The 19784-nt window shown below is 41.3% G+C and overlaps 1 protein-coding gene across 1 annotated transcript in view; it reads left to right on the top strand.

Annotated features, from left to right (window-relative positions):
- Window positions 1-19784, top strand: part of SYNE1 (spectrin repeat containing nuclear envelope protein 1) — a 493953-nt gene that overhangs the window by 8425 nt on the left and 465744 nt on the right. Inside the window, exon 2 of the mRNA XM_074948627.1 lies at window positions 3211-3501. Within this exon, the coding sequence (XP_074804728.1) occupies window positions 3435-3501 (67 nt within the window). The 5' untranslated portion in view covers window positions 3211-3434. The remainder of the gene's footprint in view (window positions 1-3210; window positions 3502-19784) is intronic.

The following is a 19784-nucleotide window of genomic DNA, read 5'->3' as shown; positions in this document are numbered from 1 at the left end:
TGTAACAAAAATAAGGCTTTAGTCACCTGTAGAATGCTAAAACCTAGAGCAGCTTGCAGACTACTGGGTACTTCAGTCTAAGTTTTATAGAAATGCTCGTATTTAGAGCTAATTTTCTAAAGTATTGCTGTTTTAAGTCATGCAATTGCCATTAAAGACAAGGACTCCAAATAGTTACAAATCTATGCAATGTTTTGAAAATGTATTCTTTCAAGTTTTTAATACATATGGCTGATACACAATGGGAAAACCTGCTAGTTTTTTATAATGAAATGTTTTTCTGTAAGTGCTGTAAATATGTTTAGTGTAATGGAATTTTAATAGTATTTGCAACTCTAAAGAGTAAAACATTGTTAGAACAACAAACAAATCTTATGTCTTGAGATATAAACTGATTGCCTGTGGGAGGTGAGGAAAAAATATACTCCCCATTACACTGCAAAACTATGTGCATTTTGGGTTTTGGTTTTTATCTTCCTTTGAAGCATCAGGTGATAGTCACTGCTGGAGACGCGATACTAGACTACAAAGAATATTGCTTTAATCTGTGTTGGTAATGCCTACTATATGTTCCTATGGTTCTTTCTGGTTGATGAGGTGACTGTGGTGATGCTGTTGTTTCCGTGTCTAATACCGTTTTCTTTCCCCATCTGTTGCAGCTTAGTTCCTCCTCTTTATATTAGAATCACTTCCCACTGCTTACAAAGGAGCTTTCAAATTATGATTTAGGGCCATGAATTCTCACTACACAGCACTCACTCTTTATTCTCAGTAAGATAATTTATTAATTGCTACACTCCCATTTATAAAGGTGAACTGGCTCAACCTGTACATTTTATGCAGAGAAAACAGTACGTGTAAGGGAAATCTAAATATATATGCACTGCACCATAGTCTAGATTATTTTACATTGGAATTGGAATTTACTAAGGAGTAAGTATCTTCCTCAACTGGTCTAAACCAACATTAACTTCAGTGGTGCTTCACCGATTTATACCAGCTGAGGATCTAGCTCCACATGTTTTGAGTGGGTTAATAAATGATCATCCAGACCCAGTTCATACAAGTATTTTAAGAAAATAATATTTTTATTGCATCAGTAGGGAAAAAGAACTCTGTTGTTGACATCAAAACTAAGACTAGTTCTTTGAAAAATAAAAATACAGTGCATTAAATTGATGTGGCTATCTTTGGACCACTCATTGAATAAGCTGATATGCTGCACATATAGATACTCAAAGTTAATCATTAAGAGGGCTGAATAATTCTGTGCATCCTTGACTCGGTTTGGTGGAGTAGGTTCACTGCAACTGGAGGAGAGAGCTGCAAATTGCAACTATTTTCACCAGCACAATCCACTGTACTTCAAAGGGGATTTAACTTTTTGGGGGAGGGCAAGCACTGTTTCCATTACCAAACTACCTTGTGGGTTTTGTTAGGGAAGGGTAGCTTTAATTTTTGTAAGGAGCACCAGAATGGGCTCTGCCACAGTGTGTGACCTGAATTGATGCATCCCAGAATTGCTCTGGCCATGCTTCTCTCTGGCCAGAACCATCCATTGATCAACACCAGCATTTGACTATTTGCTGTAAGAGATAATAATACATGTGGTACAGGTGCAGCTGTCAGGGTATTACTTATGTTTGTAGTTGGAGAGTAGACAGTCGGGAGGCGTTTTTAATACTGTGTCAGCTAGCCCTGCACAGGAGCACCTCCAGCTGCATGCAATAAAAAATGCCTGCACCTTGTCTAAATTACTGTTCAAAATGTTAGCAAATCTGTTCCAGCTGAACCCGTTTCACACTTCCTTAGTGTTGGCACAGATATAACATACAGATAGTGCTGCAGAGCCTGATTATCCTCTCACTGAAACAGGTGCAATCAGAAACAATGCCACTGAAGTCAGTGGACTCACACTGATGTAAAACTGTTAGGATTAAGAGGAGAATTAGGTCTGCAGAATCATACACTCTTTGGTATGAGATTTTGAGCACAGCACTGTGAATAAGAACAATGGGCTGGATCCTGACTCCCTGCTCTGTCTACTTTGTACTGCTCTGGCAGTGCAAAGAGGACCAAGAACTGCCTAAAATGGCAGACCGGGATTCCCTGGACATAAGGGTGTAGGGAGTATTTCAAGGGCAGAAGGGGACATGATGAGGATGGAACTGGAGCATGATGTGCTTTTACAATCCTCAGATGGTGGTGCAGACCCTGCAGGAACATTCTAGACTGCCTGATGTAGAAAGTCTAACGGCTGCTCTCTGTTCGGGCAGTGGGCATTTTGGCTCCAGGATCGGGGAGTACAAAAAAGTGTACTACAGCTACTTTTCCCACCCACTCCCAGGCCATATGTTCAACTGTGTCGGGGGGAGGGAGGGCCCTGGCCCTTTGTGTGCACTATGCATAAAACAAGGTAGAAAGGAATGTTCTAGGTCTGTAGCCACTCATTTCTCTTCCACTGAGGAACTAACCCCCCTGGAAGTCCAATTTTTTCTTGCTGTTCAGAAGTCAGGATATTGTTTTATGGTAGCACTTTGGAGGCCCAAGGTGCTGCTGTAACAGGGCAGTTTTACACTGATGTAACTCCATTGATTTCAGTAGAGTTACACTAGCATAAAACTTGAGTAACAGTGGTGAATTAAGGACCTGTAATGTTAATTACACTTTAAATGTTATGCCAAGTGACCAAAAAAGCAACTTTACTGTACATTACTACTGTGATTAAAAAAATATAATAGGCAAAGTGAGACATTTCAGATTATGGACAGTAACCTAGTAGAACTAGGGATTAACATTTTATCCTGATCAAAAAGTTATTACCTGTTCTTTTTTAATGCAATGAAATATAGTGATAGTTTTAAACTATTTCAGTTTTACCAGGGACTTTATATTTCTTCCTTTAGATGCAATACTATTTTAATATTTGATGTACCGTAGCCTTCTGAAACAGCATACTCAATCCTGTCATAAAAAGTATCAATGTTTGGCATGTTTTCAGTTGACTTTAATCATTTGTTTGTGTACTTTCAGTTGAAGTAGTGCTTGCCAACCAGGCTTTCAGCATTAATTGTGTCTCTGGCTTGAGCAATACAATATATGCCATGCATGCCACTCTTTTATGTGTTAGAATAGCTAATAAGATTATGGGTCTTAGTTTTACAGGAACTGGTGCAGGTTTCTCTAAAGCCCACATCTTTCTTTTTTCAGGCTTCTGAGGTCTGATGAAGGAAGGACAGTTCTGTAGCACAATCATTGCAAGCGAGTACTGTGCTTTCATTGGGGGAGAAGCTGCTGTGACTCATCATAGGCATGCTGTGCTCAAGCTAAGTGACGTTTTCTAAAAGGAAGTAGTCCAAACTCTCTATCCTGTTGAGGTCTGCAGCTTGGTGTGGAGATTCTGTCACTGAAAGCATTCTTGCTGCAAAGAGACCATGGCCTCCTCCAGGCTAGCGGGGAGATCACCCAGGCATATTGCCGATGTTATGCAAAGGCTTCAAGGTAAGTGACTGATTCTGAATGGTTATATCTGTCATCTGTTCATTTAGATAACAAATACAATACTCTTTGAAGCCAGGAAAGCATTTTAAAATTATTTATACATTTCAAAAACCTACTGTTCTAAACTAATCTATAGGAAAATGTTTGCTTATGATGTGTTTGCAGATTTCTGGTTGTTTCCTCTAGTATTACATTATTAATGATGTTTAAAAGCATATGGCATTATGCAGGGCAGTAGATTGGCAGTCCAGACATCAGGGTTCTATTTCTGGCTTTGCCCCTGACCTGCTCTGCTCAAAGTCAGTTCACCTGCCTGTACCTCAGTTTCCCCATATGTAAAATGGTGATAAAGACACTTACTTTCCTTCTCTGCTTTGAACACTACAGATGAAAAGTGCTCAATTAATAATAATATTTTTAAAATGATTGCTATTACAATAAGGCCTAGAGGCCCCAAACAAGATTAGGGCCTCATTGTGCTGGGTATTGTTACAGACACACAGTAATGGACAGTCTCTGCCCTGAAGAACTTACAGTATAGAGGCTAAGTATTGTTATTGTCCGAGTTGATATCCTTACAAATCATGGGACTTCTGGTTATTGTTGCAGTCAGTGGCTATCAAGTAGAACTTAATAAGTTGCTTTAAATCTCCTTATCACAAACAATCATGGCTAACTGAAATTATAATGTTCACTGAAACTTTTTAAAGTTTATAAACTTAGAAGTAAAAAAGTAACATCTAATATATTTTTTTTAAAAAATGCCTGCATTTTAAAGTATTCACTAACCATCTGCAAACACTTTCTTAGCACCACTTTTGTTGCCAGCACTAGGGTGACATTTAGGGACTAATGGCTCAATCCTGCTCCCATTCAACTCAGTGGAAAAACTCCCATTAACTCTCATTAACTTTAATGTTTCAGGATCAAACCCTAATTTTGCAGTTCCTCAACACACAAAAATTCCATGGACTTCAAGAGTTCAGTGCATAGAATCATCTATGCTTTCTACATCTTGAGGCTTCCTTTGTTCTCCTGTCCTTTTCCTCCCATTTCTGTGTATACAGTCATGGTGGCATGTCTAACCTTAGTCCGCCTGTCAAAAAATGGGACAATCAGTTAGTGTTGTGGGTGTTTACAGGCAGCTTTTCCCAAAAGCTGTGATGGGCAGCATGAGAAAAAGCAATAAAGGTGTTGTTTGAAGGATTAGCAAGTGGAGGGACCTTGGAGCTGAGTAGTGGTTAATGCAATGTAGTGCATCATTCAGATGATGTCATGGTATCCCCTCGCACTGAGGATACCTCTCCAGGGGAGACAGCCCCAGGTATTAGGAAGAGACAGGTAATATTAATGGGGGACTTGATCATTAGAAATATAGAGAGGTGGGTTTGTGATGATTGGGAGAACTGCATAGTGAATAGCCTGCTGGGTGCAAAGATTGCAGATCGCTCGAGATATCTAGAAAGGCTTATGTACAATGCTGGGGAGGAGCTGGTGGTCATGATATAGGTAAGGACCAATGACACAGGGAAAGGTAAGAGAGACATCCCGGAGGCCAAATTTAGGCTTCTAAGTAAGAGACTAAAATCCAGGATCTCCATGGTAGCAATCTCTGAAATGCTTCTTGTTCCAAGGGAAGGGCCAGATAGACAGGCAGAAGTGCGGAGTCTTAATGTATGAGTGAGAAAATGGTGTTGGGAGGAAGATTTAGGTTTATTAGGAACTGGGGAACCTTTTGGGAAAGAGGGAGTCTATGCAGGAAGGATGGGCTCCACCTAAACCAAAATGGAACCAGATTGCTGGCATGTAAAATTGAAAAGGTCTTAGAACAGTTTTTAAACTAAGGGCTGGGGGGAAAGCTGACAGGTGCAGAGGAGCACACAGTTTGGACGGAGACATCTCTTAGGGGAGGATTTATTAAAGGGGATTCTCTATATCAGGGGTGGGCAAACTTTTTGGCCTGAGGGCCGCATCGGATTTCGGAAATTGTATGGAGGGCCGGTTAGGGGAGGGGGTTGTGGCCTGGCCCCCACCTCCTATCCACCCCCCACAGGACTCCTGCCCCATCCAACCCGCCCTGTTCCCTGACGGCCCCCCCGGGACCCCTGTCCCATCCACCCCCCCACTTCCTGTCCCCTGACCGCTCCCGGACCCCTGCCCCTAACCGCCCCCTGCCACCCCATCCAACCCCCCCTCTCCTTCCTGCCTGTGCCCCCGGGACCCCTGCCTCATCCAACCACCCCTTCTCCCTGTCCCCTGACTGTACAAGACTGAAACCAGACACGGAGTTGCTTATGAATTTTTAGTCATCAGCATAGCCTTTATAAATCATTTTCTAACTTCCTGGCTTTTCAAATGAAAAGCCTGATATTGTGAGGATTTGGCTTCTGCTGCAGTAGTTAAATAAATATTTTACCTTTGGCGAGATTGATAGTAGTTTGAGCATAAGCCTTTTATAGGTTGTGGTCCTGCATTATGGATGAGCGGACAATCTGCTGTGCAGCTCCCTTTAGCGCTTACAAAGTACAGCTATCCTATCTCTGTCCTTGTAATCAATTAAATACAACCATGTGAGGACAGACAGGAATGTAGAGGATTGCAGAGCTATGGGCATGGCATAATTGCACTGAATCCCAGGGCCTGCTCCTGCCACGTGCTAAGCACTTTTTTCCCACTGAAAGTGGAGTTGGGGGTGCTCAGCAGCTAATAGGAAGAGCCTTGAGTAGGGGACTAGTGTAGAGCCACCCCTCTGCCCGCTGCACCGGCTGTACGTCTTCTGTTCCTGCCCTGATGTTGGAGTAGGATGGTGCTTTTCCTTGGCATGGCCAAACTGTGCTGCAAGCTGGTGATGCTGGGCCACTGGAAGGGCCCTTGGAATGACTGGGATTGGGTGACGGGACAGAAAGGTGATGGAAATCCATCTGTGTTCTTTGCCGCTGTGTACTGAGTTTGCTCAGATTCACTTGACGACCTGCCCATAGATGTTTGGGGAAAAAATATTTACTAGTAGGTATCCTTACGTCTAAGTTTTGAAATACCTAAAGTAGATATTGTATGTGGATCGAATTACTAATGATCACCCCAGGAAACTTCAGTTGCTGTTATAAAGAGGACGTGATCTGTTGTTCTCCATGCCCACTGAAGGTAGAATAAGAAGTAATAGGCTTAATCTGCGGCAAGGGAGATTTAGGCTACACATTAGAAAAACTTTCTAACTATAAGGGTTGTTAAACACTGGAATAGGCTTCCAAGGGAGGTTGTGGAATTCCCATCATTGGTCATTTTTAAGTATGGGTTGGGCAGGGATGGTCTAGGTTTATTTGGTTGTGCCTAAGTGCTGGGGGCCTGGACTAGAAGAGTTCTCGAGGTCCCTTCCAGCCCTACATTTCTGTGATTCTGTGATTACAGTAGCGCTCAGATCCCCAATCAGGATTGGGACCCTGTTTTCCTGGATGCTATACCAGGATGAATAATACTCATGACATTAGTTCCATTGGTGTCATTGTGATTACTCATGGGAGCAAATGTTAATCATGTAAGGGCCACAATATTAGGCCCAGAATAAGTGCGAGTTTTCACAGGAATGCAAGAATTCATGTATTCCTCTCCAAACGAATTATAGCTATTGAGAGATTCAGGATTTTTTAGAGCACTTGTAATTGCTGTAAAAATAAAAATATAACCCTCCAAATAAAGCTGACAGGTGCAGATTCTAGTGCCTTACGTCTTTTTACTCTTAAGACTGGCATGGGTGTAATTTTGTTCTTTCCTCTAATAATACGCTCATACAGTTAAAGCTGTGTGGTCATGCTTGTGACAATTGTCAGGTAATTCCCATGCAGTCCTGTTACACAAATGACAGTGGGTCAGTTCTCCTTGACCTTGTCACTCTTATATGCTGACTTGTTCTTGCCTGTAAAATGATATCAAAGAGTCAATATGTCATACTACTATTGCAGTTTTTTTTCTCCTTCCCTTTCCTCCCCCTTCCTCTAATTTGTCATTTGTAATAGCCTTTTTCTGCCAGGTTGGGAGGAAGGAGTTGTTTTGGATGGTATTATATTCACTGAATTTTTTCTATAGTATCACAAGTGCATTTTATAATTTTAAAAGTTAAAGCTAACACAAAAGCACGCTGTAATGAGATTGATTTTAAATATAGCAAATAGAGCTGATAACTTCAGAATGTCTGGGTAGTAAAAATTCCACTCAGAAGTTTTCTTTACTTTAGCTGACTATAATAAAATAAATTATAATCGTACTTAGCACTTATATAGTGCTCTGAAACGTCAGTGTTCTGTACAACATTGTGTTTGATTCACCAGGGAGGGCATTCGCTCCAGGGAGTGGGTAGACTGTATTTCCACCACTGACCTCCTTGGGGTTAGTATCACAGGAAGATAGCTTTGACTTATAGTCAACTCCATAGGACCCCGCCCAAAGGGGATGCACTGAATCAGGCACTTATAGGCACTGTGGCTGTGTCCCTCCTAGTCTGAATGGAACTGGGTGTGTTGTGCTGCTGCAGATTCCCTCCAGGTTCCCTCCCTCCCTCTGGTTCCAGAGACCTTCCACCTGGCTTTGGAAAGAATGCCGTACCCTCGTTCAGCAGGGCAGGCAGCAGTGGGAAGAGGAGAGCCAGTGGACTCCAGGTTTGAAGAGAGCCCATTAACTACTGTAACACACACAATAGCCCTGACTGCTTTCAGAGACTCAGGAACCAGTTGGCTAAAGGCCCAATAATGATGCTATTTCAGATTACATAACCCTGGATAGGTTCTGTTTTTGTAAGTGGTAGTGACTTCCTTCTGCTAATGCTGTCAAAGACAGTGTATTCTTCCTCTGTATATGCCTCCTTCCTTCTCCCCCTCTCACCCTCATTTCTATCTCTTCTTTCTCTTTCTTTCCAATTTTTCTTCTTTCCTTCCCATAAAGGGGGAGCGTCAGTCATAGATCAACTACCAGAGTCGTCTCCTCATACTGCTGCCCACTTTGCCTCCAACAATCTTCCTGCTTTTGCTGTTTTCCTTCTTTGAAGGCAATGGAACCAAGTCTTGAAGTTAAGCACGTGCTTAAGTGCTTTGCTGAATAGGGGCCAGACTGCTGAGCATCTTGCCCAATTGAATCTTTATGATTGTTATTTATTATATGTATTACTGTAGCACCTAGGGACTCTAGTCATAGGCACTGTGCCAGGTGTTGTAGAAACACAACAAAAAGATGGACCCTGGGCTTAGTCCCTAATCACATTTGCTTCCCACCCACCCTCCTTGCATGGCTGCCTTTCCTCCCAATCCCTGATACTTGCTGTTTCCAAATTTTCCTTCTGGTGCCTTCTCTTTGTGGACTCTTCTTCCCTAAAATTTTCCAGTTGTATTCCAGGGATTGTTTGTGAAGTACAGCAGTTACTGTGTTAATTTGTTTTTCCTCCTTAACTTGGCTGGAAGACTCATTCACTTAACTCATTACCCACTGGAACTGGATTAAAGGGAAATGTAATCAATAGCATTCCCTTACAGTATCTCTCATATAGAAGGACCAGGAAGAATTAAAAGATTTGTATTAGTGAAGTAAGAAGAAGCAAGTCCAAATGATGATTTGCAAATGTTTTCTGCAAAATTTGAATGTTGACAGCTGATATGTTGCTTAGCAGGAAATTGATTTGTTATAATGTGAGAGAGATATAGGTGAGAAATACTCAAGAGAAAATGTTTGGAAACTAAGCTGTGTGAGGAAAGGATAAGAGAGCTGGGCATGTTCAATACAGAGAAAAAGAGACTGGGGAGACTCGATAACTGTTTAGGACAAAATAGAAGAGGAGAAAAAAGGCCAGTTGTTTTAATTTTTTAATGGACAAGCTAAAATGTAAAAGGTTTAAGCTGCAGCCAGGGAGATCCAGGTTAAATATTAGTTAAAACTGCACAAGTGGAGCTGCCAAAGCTGGTTGTGAAATTGTCATTGCTGGATATATTTAAGGCTTGACTAGACACCGTCTATTAGTGGTGACTGAGTATACTGCAATCAGTCCTGTGGTGGTGCAAGGATATGGAATAAGAGACCCATTAGAGTTCTCTTCCAACGCAGGTGATCCAGTAAAGATATGGCGAGGTAATCTAGTATTTTGCTAAAACCCTGACATAGCACTGTCCTGAATCATCTTTAGGAGCTACAGAAACTTATTGGAAAGGATATCAAGAAAAAGTGGCATGAATTAGTCCTAAAAAATCCCCAAAACGTGCACTGGTTGTTCTGTGTGATGTTGTATTGCAATGTTTTGCAATATGGATCAACAAAAATAGTTCAGTATAAAGGACCATATGCTGTCCTTGATCCACAGTATATCACTTTATATGACGCTTTGCGTTCATTTGTATGCTCTCCTCAGGAGAAGTTGTGTGTGAGGGTACTAGGTGGGATGAAGCATTCATTTTAGTGCAGTGAAATTAAAGGGGGACTGTAGAGTGGAGAATGTACTTACTGAGTTTTTGTTCATTAATTCACTCTTTTTTTTTATTTTAAACATTTCCTTTGTTTGCAAATCCTTCTGAGCAGTTTTAAAAATACAATTTCTTTTCCTACTAATTTTGCCCTTTTCATTTGTCCTTTCCTATTTCTTTTCATCCCAGAAATGAATTGCTGTGCACAGACCAAGAAGTTCCTATTTAGTTTTCTTCCTCGCTTCTTTCCCACACTTACTGATAATGTTAGCACAGTTCTCAAACAAGGGTTGGCTAGTTAACTTCTGCTCTTCCTTCTGGCTGTCTGTAGAGTACAAAGCACTAGAACGGGGTGGCCAACTTGAGCCTGAGAAGGAGCCAGAATTTACCGAGGTACATTGCCAAAGAACCACAGTAATATGTCAGCAGCCCCCCATCAGCTCCCCCGTCCCTCCTCCCAGCGCCTCCAGCCCACCGGCTGCCCTGCTGATCAACCCCTCCCGCTCAGTCCCTGCACCTCCCAATCAGCTGTTTCGTGGAGTGCAGGAGGCTCGGAGGGGAGAGGGAAGAGCAGGCACGGCAGGCTCAGGGGAGGGGGCGGGAAGGGGTGGAGTGGGGGCAGGGCCTGTGGCAGAGCCAGAGGTTGAGCAGTGAGCACCCCTCTGCACATTGGAAAGTTGGGCGCCGGTGGCTCCAGCCCTGGAGTCGGTGCCTATACAAGGAGCTGCATATTAACTTCTGAAGAGCTGCATGTGGTTCAGGAGCCACAGGTTGGCCACCCCTGCACTAGAGGGACTACAGAAAGTGTAATGTAAGAAAAAATATACTCCTCTATTGAGCAATGGATTTTAAAAAATTATTATCTGAGAACCTACTGCTTCAGATTATAAAACTGTTGGGGTAAATTCTGTTTTCCATGGCAGAAAATGATTAAAATTCTACCGTACCACTGGTTTGGCTCATTCTTGGGGAAGTGGTTTGTAAGTGACCGCAGTTCTCCTATGGAAAAATGAAAATACAGAGTGACCATTTACTTACACAGTTACTTTGAAAGGTATGTCCAGTACACTATGCTTATTATGGACAAGAACTAACACAAGTCTCAGAATATATATGATATTTAAGGCATTAAACATTGCCATAAGACAGTCAGTCATTTTTGCTGACAAAATCGAAGGGGCTGATATTTTGGGACTTCTAAGTGTGAAAAGAAAAGTGTCAACTATGAAGATAGCTGTGAGGGTGTAACCTTAACAATGAGTTGTTGTTATAAGTTGGTCCCATGTCCACGGTTCTCAAGTTTGAAAGTAGCACAGTGTTGGTTATGAGTGTGAGCAACACCTATATTTTGCGATGGAACTGCAGATCTAATATAGCATGGTTTTAGTAACAGAGGTGGGTTTACAGGGCAAATACATAAAGTCCTATGGCTGGCTTTCAGACCATTTCAGAATACCTCTTTCTAAACAGATTATGGCACTGTGACCATTCATTAGCTTTGTAACATCTAGTTCTAGCTCTGTGTACAAATGATCAGACAAGACTGGCAAGGGCTGGTGGGGAGTGGGAGGAGAATTCTTTTTTTTTTGTTTTGGAGGGTTGTTTCATTGTCCAAACAAATTAATTTTCAGGCTACAACCAGCAAAGCACAAAATCTGCCTATGAGAAAACCCCCACCACAAAGTCCTCCCCAATAAAGCTCTGTCTCTATCTTATCGATTTAAAATGCTCCCATCACAGTGCTATTTAGGTATTGGGTCATACCATTATGAAGTATTGTCTGAACTATCATTATAGAGAACATACATATTAATTGGTGTACAACTGTTTTAATTCGTGTAACTTCTTTATTGTTTCACCAGATTTTGTATTTCACTATTTGGTACATAGGGTTTAGCTCTTTTAAGAGGATCATTCATTCATTCATGCACATTGGTTTAACTATCTCTGCAGAATCTGTGCAAGCTGTTTATAACACTATTAAGCTTATGACACAAAGCAGGGGAACCAATGGAATTTCATGTTAAGGACTATTCTGTAACTCAGCATGGTACAGCATGTGTCCTGGAAGTAGGACTGACTTCACATTGGCCTTACACACAGCTGGTACTGCAGAGTGACAGTTACAGATTTACTTTGCCGTAATTCATGGTTTGCTTAGCTGTGCCAGCATACTTCTAGGGAAAATCGGCCACCTCTTCCATGGGTGCAGAGGGCACTGCATGCTTTGGAATGGCATGGTAATGATGCAAAAGGGGGAACAGGATTGCTCTAGACTGAACAGATGATATGCACCCTCTGAGACAGACCCTCAGCTGGTGTAGAGTGTCATACTGCATAAATTGCCATTGCTCCATTGACTACAATCCATTGGAGGCAATGGAACTATGGCAGTTTACATCTGCTGAGCATCTGCCTTTCTATGTGCCGATGATCACATTTCTGTATAGGATCTCGGTAACCTACTGCTCAGAGGAGTTTTGGGAAAGGGTCATTGGATCCATGACTTTGTGAACCCACCAGCTGTCCCCTGGGGGCTGATCGTAGCGCTCTAAAGTCAACGGAAGTATTCGCATGTGTGTATAGAATGAAGGGGGCTGCACTACACATAGGAGCAACTGTGTGAACGACAGCAGCAGATAAGGAGTAGCTCTGCTGCCACTCCACAGTCCTGGGAGTAGGATACCTCACCTCACAACTCCAACTCCCTTGGGGAGTCATGGGCCAAGCCTATGTCCTCAGGCTTGTTGCAAAGTAAGGTACAGGATTTGGCTCTTTGGTTAACATGTCATATTTGTTTATTGATGGGAAAACATGGTTGTCCCAATTTTTGGGCTATGGACTTATTTCTGTCACATAAATTAAAATGAAGTAATGTTGCAGCTATGCTTGTCTAAAAACATTTCTCTGTATTCTGTTTGCTCTGTATTCTGTTTGTTAATGTCTCAGGGGTCTCATTTTTATTCTTTTTGTCCTTGTCTAACTCACATTTGATCTTTTATATTTAGTTTTGTCCTTGCTTTAACATAAACTAAGGCTGTGTCTGCAATATGGTTGCTACAATGGCACAGCTATGGTGCTGCAGCTATGCCACTGTAGAACAGAGGCTTCTTACAGCGACGAAGGGATTATAGATAATCTGCCTCTCTGAGCAGCAGTAGTTAGGCTGATGGAAGAATTCCAGACATGTCTACATTGGGGAATAGGTACAGATTTTTTCACACCCCTGAGCACCATAGCTATGTCAGCCTAACTTTTAAGCATAGACCAGTCCTAAAATGGCACAGCCATCCCTAGTCTGAGAATGAGTCAGAACTGAGACTGAGGGCATGTCTTCACTAGCAATGTTAAAGCGCTGCCCCCAGGATGGGAGTAGTGATATCCGTCAGCTCTGTGTTCTTGGGGAACCAGGGTGCAGTATCCAGCCTGTCTGACTCATTGAAAGACACCCCCCTAACCAGCCTCTGTTTAAACCAAAACCCATCAGAGAAAAAAAACTTGCAGAGAGCAGTGAAGGGCATTGGGAGACACACCTAGATCCCTCCTGACAAGGGTGACAAGATTCAGACATCTCCATTAGCATACAGAATGGAAAACAGACAACTCCCCTAGCCTCATCTGCATGAAAGGTGGGACAGGGAGACATCTCAATTTGCATACAGAATGGAGAGCAGAGAACCGCACTGAACTCTGGGATCAGAAAAGCAGGGACTCACTGCATCATGGGAATCTCTGCTCCAGATGTTAATGAACCTACGCCTGCACACACCCAGCTCAGCAGTTACCAGATCAATTCTAGTAATAAATCCTTGATTGATATCCAAAATACTGAAGCAGCCTTTTATTCTTTGCGAGCTCCCTGGAAGAAAACACCACCCATCGCCAAGAGTGATCAGCTCCTATTGTCTAGCCTAAAGAAAACCCTTAAGTCATCAGTTTTCCCATAAACAAATCTAGTGTTCTGCCTTGAACCATTGTATTTTCTCTACAAAAACCCCTACCTATGCCCAAGTAAGTGTTCTGATGCTTAGATCCAAACTATGCATCAGTTTCACTGGGACTCCATCTTCTCCTGACTGATCGTGCTGGGGGCTCTGTCTGTCTCCTGCCTTCAGGACCCTGGGCTACCACCATCACCTGGGAACCCCGACCAGTTCAAGCCTCCTGGAGAGGGTGAGATCCCCCTCTTTCTCTCTCTCTGTTCACCTTTCTACCTCAGGTATTAACCTTTAATAATGTATCTTATGTTGGTTTAGGCTCTCCTTGTGTAGTTATCACTATTATTCAATAAATAACTTTTATGGTTAAGCTGGTTGCTTCTCTCTCTCTCTCTGAACTCTACTCTTTTGTGTTTTTAGCTTCCCCCATTTACTCTGCAGCAACACTTCTTTTACCTAAGCTAAAGATCCCTGTAGTGCCCAAAAATACTGTGGGGTTTGCTCATCAAGTGGGTTACTATCAGTACAAGTGTAACGTGAAAGTGGGATAGGGACGTGTTAAACCTGCGGCACATAAGGGGTGAGCAGCTGAAAGTGCTGCTCAGCCCAGGCTGTTGAGCCCAGGGGCACATGAGGGTGACAGCTGAAAAGTGCTGCTTAACCCAGCCCATTGAGTACAGGGACAGATAAGGGGATCATCTTGAGGGTGCTGATTGACCCAGTCCACTCAGACTTGCTCTGTTAGTGTGTGTGTGTTCATCTAGTTCTAGGGTTGGAGGAACCCAGTCCTGGGGAACCTAGGTACTGCAGGATAGCTCCATTGGGAGGGGACTTGCAGAAGGAAGGAGAAGAGCTCCATATGAACACACAAGTGACATAAGTAGTACATTAATAGCATTACAGAACCGCCTCTGCCCCAGAAGAGTAACCCTAATAAATGAGCATACCCCAAAGTAATGGGCACATCTGGTAACAGTAGCTACCAGCGCTGGTGCACTGTGTACACTGGCGCTTTATAGTGCTGAAACTTGCTGTGCTCTGGGGGGGGGGGTGTTTTTTCACCCCCCTGAGCAAGAAAGTTTCAGCGCTGTAAAGTGGCAGTGTAGACAAGGCCTAAATCTTGTCTTTCCCACTGTTTGCTTGAGCTATAACTTGAGAGTTGCCCCAGTCCAACTACCATCCATACACAAAAATATCTAGCTTGAGGTAAGTGGTGCTTTAAACTTGAGCTAGCGGGTAGAAGCTCCAGTGCTGCTGATGCTGGAGCTAGTAATGCTGTGGGGATGAGGCATCTGTAGTACAACTCCTCGTCAGATGCTGATCCAGTCACTCTGATAATCAAATCGCTCTGTGTTGCTGGAATGTTGTTTTGCAGTGTGGATACTTTCATTCCACTTGCATTTGAGATAGGCTAACTACTTGAATAGAATAATTAGGTAATTAGTAACCTGAAAAGAGTAAAGCTTGAGTGGAGTAACCCAAAATAACTGTTGCTGTGAAGATAAGCCTTATGTTATAGTGTATTTCAAATGTAAGTTAAAATTTGAATGCCTAAATGATGCTATGGATAATATCAACCCAGTTTGATAACTTTTGTCTGTTTGAAATAAATCTGATTAACAGTCTAAAATTATAAATCTACATTGCATGCCACTGTGGATTCCTAATGGATCACGGATTTGGAGCATCATAACAATTCCAAAGGAACTGTTACAATATTACTATAGAATACTGATACCAAAACACATTTAGCAAGGGTAATTTCTAGGGATATGCAGCAGTCACTTTTCTAATCTTAACAATGAGTTATTTTACCATGTATTAAGTTGGTCCCATGTCCACATTTCAAAAAGCAAAATTTTACTTTAGAGCAGTGTTTCTCAACCTATTTACAATTGTGGGCAGCATATGAGGCTCTCTATTTGTTTATGTGATCTGCATCCACACAATATAGATACTATCTGTATGGCCCTGAGAATGTCACCTGAGCCGTGGTTGTGTGCTGATTAGGCCACAAGTGGGCCAAGGGATGAGAACCCCTGTATTAGAGGAATAAAACATTTGAAATGAGAGAAACCTGTTTTATTTTTCCATTTACTAACTTAAAAATATGCAAACACATTTTATTCAAATTTGAAACCACATGGTCATTTCACTTTATACCAAGTTTCAGCCTGAGGTTAGTTTTTATTGAATAAGTTTTTAAAAACCTTCAGAAATGGAGTTTATAATGGAAATGTTGACTCAGCCATAGTAGCAGACCAGCCAAGATTGCTATAGTACAATTTTTCTTGGTGCTTTTTTCCTCCTGAATTGAATGTTTATTGAAGTGGTCTTGAAATGTATTGAATACATTTTCCCAATTCAGCAGCATTTTACTATCAGGAATACTTGCTAACATAGATCAGATTATTTGATACAGAACATTAGCTGCTACATTTTTCTCTGTGGACAATTTAGAGACAACGATGCTTTGCAATAATTGGGTACCAAGTAGCATTATTATAGGTTACAGGTTCTGGTTTAGTTGTCTCCAAAGGAAGCACAAGACTATTTTTCCATGTTGTTGGTTACTTAATAAGGATTAAGATGGAAAAACTGTACTGCAAACAGAAAACTGACCGCCAGAAAAGTAAATGTTACCATTATATTTTTATAGTGAAAAGTACAGATTGTGCTTAGATGGACTGATAAATCTGTTTTCTATTCTGAAAGTATAAGTACTAGGTTATAAGTAGAAGATGAAACCCCTTTTAAATTAGCTCTGCATTGTTTGTGTTTCATCCAAAAAACCTTGAAATAATTGCATACACATTTATATGTGTTTGGCCATTTTTGTTGAGACCCAAAAATCTTGGATTTTGTGGTCAACAAAATAAGAGCATTTTCCTTGCTTTAATATTACTGCCAAAGCAGATTTCTACAATATAGACTGGAGACAACATGGTGTCCTTTGCACTTTTTAGAGTGTCTTCAGAAGCAAACAACTGAATTACAAGAATTATAATTAATTTTAAGAGCCTGTCTTATAATATTTCTACAAGTTTCTATTTAGTGTCTTACACTGCACAGCAACAACATAGTATGTGAGTACCTAGGATTCATGAAGACTTCTGGGCTGTGTAGCTTATATGCTGCTGGGACTATTGCTCGGTAGCTGCAGAAGATAGGCAATGGATGTTTACTCAGAACTCCATGTTCTGCCTTTGTTTGACTGGATCAGTGATGTTATTAGTGATTCCACATAGGACGTTGTCAAAGCCATATCACAAAACATGGTGGCCTCTGTTTCACATCACTGGATTGAACAATTAGCAGCAAATTCTTCCTCAAAGTTCTTTCTAGTTCTTTCACCTGCCCATGGTGTCATTATGGATGCCCATCATCATACTATCTGAGCACCAGCCAAACATTTTAAAAAGACATAATACATCTCTCTCCCTTCCCAGACAGTAGGAGAAAATGGTTCATTAGAATAAGATTTTTTTTTGTAGGAGGAGGTGGGGGGGAGCTGGGTTAGTGTGTGTGTGTGTGTGGTGTGCATGTGCGCATGAATGAGAGGGGGAGTGGAGGGAATACTGACGAAAAGTGAGGCTGAAGACATGAGTGTTGTTCAGTTCTAAATGTGAGGGAGGTCTGTTTTCATTCTTTGATGTTAATGAGTCAAGTAGTGTTGGTCCATCTCTCATGAAAGTTTTGTCTCCTGCACTCCTGAGCCTCTTTATCGGTTGACAATCTATTTTTTTCCAGGAGATCAAAGTTGTTGATGAAGAGGTGATCTTTCATGTAGTCAAAATCAATCCTATAGAGGGCTTTAAAGATCAAAACAGAGAGCATCAAACTCAATTCTGTATTCAGTGGCAAACCAGTGCGAAGAGCATTATTACCAAGCAATTGTGTTTTGTATTAGCTGGAGCTTTTTCTGGGCTTGTAGCTTCACTGATAGATATGAATTGCAGTAATCAAGTCTGGAACTCATGAATACATGGGTCATTGTAGCCAGATTTGAGCCTGATTGAATAGAACATTAGGCTAATTAAGCTGGATTTATGGCTGCTTTTCCTCACTGGAGTGGTGCAATGCATCAAGGACCAGATTTTTAAAGGTATTTAGGCATCTACAGATGCAAATAGGTGCCTACTGTGATTTTCAAAAGCACCTAAGTGCCTAGCTGTGTTTTCAGATGCCTAAATACCTTTAGAAATCTGACCCCCCAAGAGCATAAAGGTGAATCTGGCCCATGGATATTATTTCCATTTAGTTATCAGGAGTCTGGAGGACTTGATTATTTTTAGATCTGGTTAATACTATAAAAATGTTAACATTGTTGAATTCTGATTTTTCATTCATGACCAGTCTCATAAAAAGTTACTGAGAGAAGAATCCCAGGCATCCCTTTTTGTTCTTTAATACACGTAAATTATATTAAAACTGATGCTATCTATATAGCAATCTTGTTGAATATAAAGCTCTGGAATATTACTGCAGAGTTGGTGCTGACTGCTAAGTGAGCAGACAGGAATGCATCTTGTTTCTTAATATTGGCTGTCTCAGTAGTGGAGCAATATATTGTAGAAAAGGGAAGAATACGTTGCATAATTTTCTTTGACTAGAATGTAACACTGTTGCACAAAAAGCGAACATCATGCTGGGATCTATTAACAGGAGTGTTGTAAGCAAAAGACAAGATATAATTCTTCCAGTCTACTCATCACTAATAAGGCCTCAGCTTTATCCATCCAGTCCTGGGCACCACACTTTGGGAAAGATGTAGAAAATTGGAGAATGTCCAGAGGAGAGCAACAAAAGGATTGCAGATCTAGGAAATAAGACCTATGATGAAAGACTGAAAAGAATGGGTTTGTTTAGTCTGGAGAAGAAGGCTGAGGGGGAACATAAGTCTTCCAGTACATAAAATGTTATTATAAAGAGGATGGTGATAAATTTGTTTTCCTTATCCACTGAGGACAGGACAAGAAGTAAGGGGCTTACTGTCAGGGTAGTTAAGCACTGGAACAGATTACCAAAGGGGGTTGTAGAATCTCCATCACAGGAGGTTTTAAGAACAGGTTAGACAAACACCTGTCAGGGATGGTCTGGATAATACTTAGTACTGACTCAGTGCAGGGAACTGGACTAGATGACCTATCAAGGTCTCTTGCAGTCCTGCATTTCTATGATTCTTCCTGCTCCAGTTTGTTAGCACAGTATTTAGAATGTCCTTTTGCTTGAGCAGTGTGCTGATATAATATACAGAATATCTACATAATACTTTTTCAGGATTCCTGAAGCTGAAACTTGGCTTTATATTTGTGTTGTTACTAAGAAATCTATGGGTGTGACAAACTGTCCAAAGGTGGCTTGAATAGTTAACTGAATCTGAAAGGTTAATTTTAATGTTTACAGCTAGTTCCTAAGAAACTAAACCCTCCACTCTCTCTTTAGGCTTGCAAAGCTTAAGAACCATGTTTGCTCTCTCAGTGATTTTGTGTTTGATATTTTAGTGAATAATTTAAACATATCTATGTGTCTGTTCCCTACATAAACATGTTTGTTTTTATAACCCTGCATCACATTTATTGTTACCTTCCTGAATCTGTTGTTACCTTCGTGACTGTGAATGGTGGTAAAACATCTTGTTGAGTTAAGTATGTTTAAACTTGCTCTCACTTGCCAGAGTTCAGGTCTGGTAAAAAAGCCGTGTAGATGTTTCTGGTTATAGTGTTATGAGGTAGCTCTCCTGAAATACTTCAGAATAGAAGGACTATGTTTGGATGGAGGAGAGAGAGGTGGCAGTGGTATAAAGAAAGATGATATGAAGACTTTCAAGTACCATTTCAAACTACTGTATGCAGTGTGGAAAAAATGAATCAGAGAATACCTCAGTACAAACAGCAAAATTTGAATA

Source organism: Natator depressus, chromosome 3, assembly GCF_965152275.1.
Source record: "Natator depressus isolate rNatDep1 chromosome 3, rNatDep2.hap1, whole genome shotgun sequence".
In the NCBI taxonomy this organism is placed as follows: Eukaryota; Metazoa; Chordata; order Testudines; family Cheloniidae; genus Natator; species Natator depressus.
Note: the sequence above shows the minus strand (reverse complement) of the source record. Positions and strands in the feature narration are given on the sequence as shown.